The sequence below is a fragment of the Girardinichthys multiradiatus genome, chromosome 2 (assembly GCF_021462225.1).
Source record: "Girardinichthys multiradiatus isolate DD_20200921_A chromosome 2, DD_fGirMul_XY1, whole genome shotgun sequence".
NCBI classification, from domain to species: domain Eukaryota; kingdom Metazoa; phylum Chordata; class Actinopteri; order Cyprinodontiformes; family Goodeidae; genus Girardinichthys; species Girardinichthys multiradiatus.
This window is the reverse complement of record NC_061795.1, coordinates 3,817,637-3,824,808: the sequence shown is the minus strand read 5'-3', so window position 1 is coordinate 3,824,808 and position 7,172 is coordinate 3,817,637. Positions and strand designations below refer to the sequence as shown.

Genomic DNA, 7,172 nt, shown 5'->3' with positions numbered 1-7,172 from the left:
GTGAAATATGTGTACCAAATTTCATAATCCTCGGTCAAAGCATGGCTTGAGGCTGATTTTTTATAATTTTCTACGGGGCGCTGTGGACAAATTAGGGAATGCCCACCAAATATCTGATCAGATCTCTGTTGGGGACTGGACAATGATCAATCACATTGAATTTGGTGCAGATCAGATGATGTATGTGGAAATTAAAGCCGAACGTATGGCCATGGCGTGACGTCCAACTTCGCCGCGCCACCATGGCCACGCCCTTTTATGAAAAGCCACTGTGCTTCAAATGAAATTTGACCCACTAGTTATCTGTCTTCTGACACAGTTTCAAGTTGAATGGGTCAAGATGGTCAGAGAGGCATGTTTGTAAGTGAGGGGGCGTGACTTTGATGATGTCATCATTTGACCCCATAGGATTGTTGGTGACCTGAGAGGGTTCAATAATACCAGGTTTGGTGTATTTCAGCCAATTTATGTGAAAGTTATTACTGTTCGAAATTTGCGGCGAGAAGGCTAAATTTGAGGCCTGGTCTCGCCCCTGCAACATGCTCAAAAACTCACAATTTTGATAACTTTTAATCCCCAATGCCTTAACTACATACTGACCAAATATGAAGCCGGTAGCTCAAAATCCCTAGGAGGAGTTTGTTAAAGTTCGACATGTATGAAAAGTGAAAAATGTCCAAAAATTACCCTTTGACCCAAAATGGCCGACTTCCTGTTGGTTTTACGGCATACCCCCAAGAGACTTTTTTTTCATGATTTGGGGAGATCTAACCAAATTTGAACTCTCTAGGACTTACCATTTGGCCTATCTCACTTTAGGGGGCGCTGTAGAGCCGTTTGGCAACGCCCATTTTCAATTCCATTAAAAACCTTAAATTTCACTAGGGAGACAATTTTGGGTAGTTTGGTGAGTTTTTGAATATGTTAAAGCCGCAAAAAAGGCAATTCATTTGTCGCCTGAACAATAAATGAATAAACGGAGCAATTACAATAGGCCCTTGCAGGCCTACCTTAAACCGAGCAATTACAATAGGCCCTTGCAGGCCTACCTGCTTGGGCCTAATTAAAAATAAAAAATAGTTCACAAGTCTCAAATCGCGAGTTGTCTAAAATTTATTGAGTGCCTAAAGTCTGTTTGAGTCTGAAATCACTGTATGTGCGAGTCCGAAGTTCGAGTCCCCATTTATGCTATAGATAAGCATAGCTGAGTTTCATCATATATCTCTACATATCTCCACATATATCTACACTATACTATAAATACAAGTACATATAAGTACATATATATATATATATATATATATATATATTAATATCAAATAATATACTCTCATATTCATAATCATTGCAAAAAAAACCAAAATACAAATAATGCTTGTATTAAGGGGCTGCATGGTGGTGCAGTTGGTAGCACTGTTGCCTTGCAGCAAGAAGGTCCTGGGTTCAATTCCCAGCCAGGGGTCTTTCTGCATGGAGTTTGCATGGCTTCCTCCCACAGTCCAAAGAAATGCCTGTTAGGTTAATTGGTCTCTCTAAATTGCCCTTAGGTGTATGAGTGTGTGCATGGTTGTCTGTGTGTTTCCCTGCGACTTGCTGGTGACCTGTCCAGGGCATACCCTGCCTCTTGCCCATAAACTGGTGGAGATAGGCACCAGCTTACCCATGACCCACTATGGAATAAGCAGTAGAAAATGACTGACTGATTTAATGTGACAATTAAATTGTGAAATAATTGAATGCATATTACACTCTTAGCTCATTATTATGAAATAAATTTCATTTTCCATTCATATAAAATAATTTTAATATAAAATTTTTACGTAATTATTGTTGAGGCTATTATTATGCAATTCAAGCTGTTTTTTTTATTTTAAAATGTCATTTTTTTTAAAGGTCAGCTTTTATAGGGGGAAGCCAGAGTACCTGGAGAGAACCCACACATGCACAGGGAGGACATGCAAATTCCAATGCAGCCACCAGATATTTTACAGATTCTGACTGACTTTCTTTGAAAATAAAGCTATCTTAGACTGAATTGTTTACTGTTACCTAAGTTTTTGTTAAATGTGGTGAATAGGATTATAATTCAAGGTAACTGGTTGGCCAATCAGTCTCATTTAAACGTGTTTTACTTATGTTATACTATTCATCTTTTTGGTTCCCTGTTTTGTTTGATTTTAGAAATATGTTTACGTTTTATAATGTGTGCGAAAACCACAATTTATACTTCCCTATATATATATATATATATATATATATACACACATATATATACTCAGTTTTGTTGTGATGGTGGCAATGGTGCAACCTTATTATTCTTTTTAAAACAAAAGTACCACGGTCTTTTCTTGTGACAGGTGTTTCTGGCATGGTGGCCTGGGATACTAGGGTAATGGCTTGTGGGGTAACTAGCTTTACTGGGAGTTGCCATTTGAGGGTATTTTGCTCTCTCACACGCCGTAGATGAGCTGGTAGAGGGCATATGTGTGCTTTTAATAAACTCTTCAAAGGTTGACTCCATGCTAACAATCAATGTGTCTCTGATGGTTTCTAATTTAATGTAAATAGCATCAGAAATGTTTTTTTCAGAAAAATCAAAGATCCTTATAATGTCATTGGTAATTAATTGTTTTAAGTGAGCCAACCACTCTGCTGGTATAGATGTAATTTCTTTCTGAAGATCCATGCCTATTTGAATGTGCTTCTTTTCAGTATGCTGTGGTTTTTGAGATAAGGATATGGCAGAGATCTCAGGGGAGAGTGTTTTGGTCTTTTGTAATTGACATGCTTCATTTTCACTCTGATCAGATGAATCTAGATGCCGAGCTTGGAGTTTGGATTTTATCGGGTCAGATGTAGTGTAAGTGAATTTTGTACTGAGTAGAGAAGGCATGCAGCAAACCGTCTTACTCATAGACGTACCCACTGGTTGGATCTCCTCTGAATTAAATCCTTCAGTTTCTGACTGACTGATTGCCTCTGTATAGAAAGAACTCTGGTCCAATTTTGTTGTAATTGATACAGTGTCAGGAGCAATACTTTTGCTGCTACCTTCTGATAAGTCCTTCTTCTCGGTCTGTTGGTCTTTTTGACATTGTTTGTGTTTTCCTAAGTCATTAACACCTGATTTCACCCTTTGAATGAAGGTTTCAGAGCCTTTCAGAGCCTCTTGTGAATCTTTTGTATAGCTAGGTAACCTAAAGCTAGATGCCTTTCCAATAAGTTTGCCTCCAGGCTCACTGGAATCCAAATGAGAAGATTCTTTTTGCGATTTGGTTTCACTTGTTGACTGCATATTTTTAACGAAATCTGTGACAGTTGACTCCTCTTCAATATTTCCTGTTAAATGGGAAAAATCATCATAGGGCAGATAAGAAGGAGTCTCCTCTGACTTACAATGTTTCTTTTCTGCGTCACTGGTTGAATCGACATGGATAACACCAGGGTCCTCTGATTTAAATTTTTCACCTTCTACCTCAGTGATCATCTCTACATGGACAGAGGAAAATGTTTCAGTCCCATCTGGCTTACATTCGTCCTCTCCAGCCTCGGCCTCAGCATTTAGTCTCTTTTTAATAGATTTGTGTTTTCCTGAGCCCTTAAGAGCTGATTTCAGTCTTTTAATGAAGGTTACAGAGCCTGTGAGTTTGGACTCTTGATCGTCACTGGTTTCATATGTATCCGTGATGCTATTGTCTGTGATAAATGTAGATCCTTCTTGTGAATGGCTTGTATAGCTAGGTAACCTAAAGCTAGATGCCTTTCCAATAAGTTCGCCTCCAGGCTCACTGGAATCCAAATGAGAAGATTCTTTTTGCGATTTGGTTTCACTTGTTGACACCATATTTTTAACGAAATCTGTGACAGTTGACTCCTCTTCAATATTTCCTGTTAAATGGGAAAAACCATCATAGGGCAGATAAGAAGGAGTCTCCTCTGAGTTACATTGTTTCTTTTCTGCCTCACTGGTTGAATCGACATGGATAACACCAGGGTCCTCTGATTTGAATTCTTGACCTTCTACCTCGGTGATCGCCTCTATATGGACAGAGGAAAATGTTTCAGTCCCCTCTGGCTTGCATTCGTCCTCTCCAGCATCGGCCTCAGCATTTAGTCTCTTTTTAATAGATTTGTGTTTTCCTAAACCCTTAAAAGCTGATTTCAGTCTTTGAATGAAGGTTGTGGGGGCATTCGGTTTAGACTTCTGATCTTCACTGTGTCCATCTGTATCAGCGATGTTACAGTTTGTGGTAGATGTAGAGTCTCTTTGTGGCAGTTTCCCAAAATGTTCACCCCCAGATGCACTGGCATTCAAAGAAGAATAATCCTCTTGGGATTTGGTTTTACTAGCCAGCTCTTTTTTTGCAATGACATCGGAGACAGTGGATTCCACCTCAATACTGTGCGGCAGATCTGTTGAACGTGCTTTAGTGTCCACCGACTTACAGTCCTCTTTCCCAGCCTCAGTGATTGGCTCTACAAGGCCAGAGCAGAGTATTTCACCGGGTTTACATTTATCTTTTACTCCCACAGGTACCAGCTCTACATGGACAGAGTTCAGATCTTTTGAAGCAGTTGATGATGTTGGCAGTGTTGTTGGGAACTTTGACTCCAGAGAGGATGTAGATGAGTCTCTTACACTGCTTTTGTTAAAAGCATCATCATCTAAGTCTTTCTCCTCATCCTGTTTCCTCTTTTTAGGAGATTTGCACTTTCCTAAGCCCTTAAAAGCTGATTTCACCCTTTGCCAGATGGTTTTGGAGGCTTTTGGTTCAGGCTTCTGATCTTCACTGGGTCTGTCTTTATCAGTGGTATTACTGTCTCTGATAGATCTTTTTGGTGACTCATTTGTAATCAAATTGTTAACAGTGGATTCCTCTTCAAGAATATCAGTTAATGTGGATGCCCGTTTACTGTTAGATTGTTCATAATCTGCCCTTATCGAAGCCCGTCGACTTGCAAAAAAATCTTTCAAATAGGATGTCACTTCTTCATTATAGTGACCAGGTTGAGTTATTCTACAGATCCCATTTACTGTTGTAATCCCAATCCTTTCCTCTTGTCTGCAAATGGAACACAAACACAATAGTTTATTAACATCGTTCGTAACCTGATCAAATCTATCCAAGATTAGTTCCTCAGCCAAGTGTGGTAAAGAGGGAGAATTGGCACCTATTAAAGATGAATCTCCTTTCGTTGACTTCGTTGGAAGTGGTTCATGCTTTCTGAATTCAGGCATCTTCAGAATATCTTTGTGAATTGTAAATGATCTTTAAAATCTTAAAACTATATGTCCAGAAACACTAGTATACTGGACCATTCTGGCCTCAGAATTAAAAGTGTACACGTTTAAGGCTCTGTGATGTCATCTCTGTTCTTAGATCTAGGGTGATGTCATGTGCTTTGAAGTAGTGTGATGTCACTGCTCCAAAGCACATGTAATGTCACACAGTTCTAAACACCCACCCCCACCAAACACCCCATTTCCCCACCCCTTCATACACAAGCACACTGCTTCATACATTTTTGTAAATAAATAAAGGCAACAATGCATTTTGTTGCAAGTTTCAGTTGTACAAAAGATTTGTAAGAACATGAACAATAGAGAGAATTGAAGTACACCCTTTCATCAAACTTTTTGACAGGTGGGTGGGACTTCCGGTGAGGGCGGGACTTCCAGTTGGCGCCATGTGGGCGCCATGTGGGTGCCATGTGGGCAGGAGGTCACGTGGTCAAGCAGGTGGTGTGTCCAAGGGGCGTAACCGTGGATGCTGATTGGTTGTCGTCATTAGGGGCGATACCTTAAATGAGTCAATTAACATTCAAAATTTGCAGTAAATCGGACCTTCCAGATGGAAGCTGCACTCACTTGTTTATTTGTGGGCAGGGCTAAAACAACGCGATGAATTGCCTGTGCCAACATGTTCAGCATTGATCCCTGATGATGTATACTACATTTCAAGTGGATCTGATGATGTATGAGGGAGATAGAGCACTTGAAATATCCTAGGGGGTGCTGTTAATCCATATTTCAATGTAATCCAATAGTGGTGTTTGGGGGCTGACAAAGATCAACCATATTCATTTCGGAGTAAATCGACCTTCCTGATGGAAGCTATACTCATTAGTTTCTTAATGATGTCATTAATTGACTGTGTCAAAATGTCCATCATTAACTCATGATCATGTATACTACGTGTATACATTGATTTCGATTTCTGTAAGTCAAAAGCTGTAGGAGGAGTTTGCTCAGATTCCATGTGTGTAAATGAGACAAAATGGCGGCTTTGATCCAAAATGGCCGACTTCCTGTGGGGTTTGGACAATGGGTCCAAGAGACTTTTTTGTAGGTCTTGAGAAGTTACATAAGTGTACTGAATGTCATACACCTGGGACACAGCATGGCTTGGGGCTGGTTGTTTTAGTGCTCCTAGAGGGCGCTGTTGAGCAATTAGGCCACGCCCACCAATTTTATTACTGGAAATCTTTAGGGGGCTGGACCAGTATCAATCCTATTGAGTTTGGTGGCGATCGGCTTAGAAATGTGGAAATAACAGGCAAACGTAAGGCCATGGCGTGACGTCTGTCATCGCCACGCCGCCATGGCCACACCCTCCCGCCTAAAGTCTCTGTGTTCCAAACCAACTTAGACCATCTTGTTATCTGACACTAGGGACAGTTTCGTGTTGATTAGGTAACAGGGGTGAAATTTGGAACTTTCACAGTAAAACATGGTACTTCCTGTTCTCAGGGGGCGGGGCTTAGATGATGGCAGGATGTGACCATTGAATATTGTTTGGGGCCAGATGTGGATCAATACCAGAAAGTTTTGTGTGTCTGCGACTTTACTAGTAAGAGCTATAACAATTTCAATTTTTTTGGCGAGTCGTCAAACTTTGAGGCCTGGCTCCACCCCCTCAGCATGCTCCAAAAGTCACAATTTTGATAACTTTAGATCCGCCATCCCTTCTGTGCAAACTGACCAAATTTCAAGGCGATCATTCAAAATCTGTAGGAGGAGTTTGATCAAATACGGAGGCTATAAACGGCAAAAATGGGGTCAAAATTCAAAACTCAATCCAAGATGGCCGACTTCCTGTTTATTAAAGGACGTGGGTGCAAGAGAGTCTTGGGGAGTTCTACAAGTGTTCCAAATTTCATAACTGTACAAT

The 7,172-nt window shown here is 40.4% G+C and overlaps 1 protein-coding gene and 1 long non-coding RNA gene across 2 annotated transcripts; both read right to left on the bottom strand.

Moving 5' to 3' along the window:
* Positions 1-862: 862 nt before the first annotated feature.
* LOC124860532 lies at positions 863-1,293 on the bottom strand. Its single transcript, XR_007036382.1, has 2 exons — positions 1,050-1,293; positions 863-1,010 (listed from the first exon to the last, which is right to left on the bottom strand). It is a non-coding gene; the product is annotated as an uncharacterized LOC124860532 (long non-coding RNA).
* A 486-nt stretch (positions 1,294-1,779) lies between these two features.
* Positions 1,780-5,460, bottom strand: LOC124858991. Its single transcript, XM_047351374.1, has 2 exons — positions 5,173-5,460; positions 1,780-5,063 (listed from the first exon to the last, which is right to left on the bottom strand). The coding sequence occupies exon 2, from the start codon at positions 3,842-3,844 to the stop codon at positions 2,276-2,278; it is 1,569 nt and encodes a 522-aa protein (XP_047207330.1). The 5' UTR covers positions 3,845-5,063; positions 5,173-5,460; the 3' UTR covers positions 1,780-2,275.
* Positions 5,461-7,172: the final 1,712 nt, after the last annotated feature.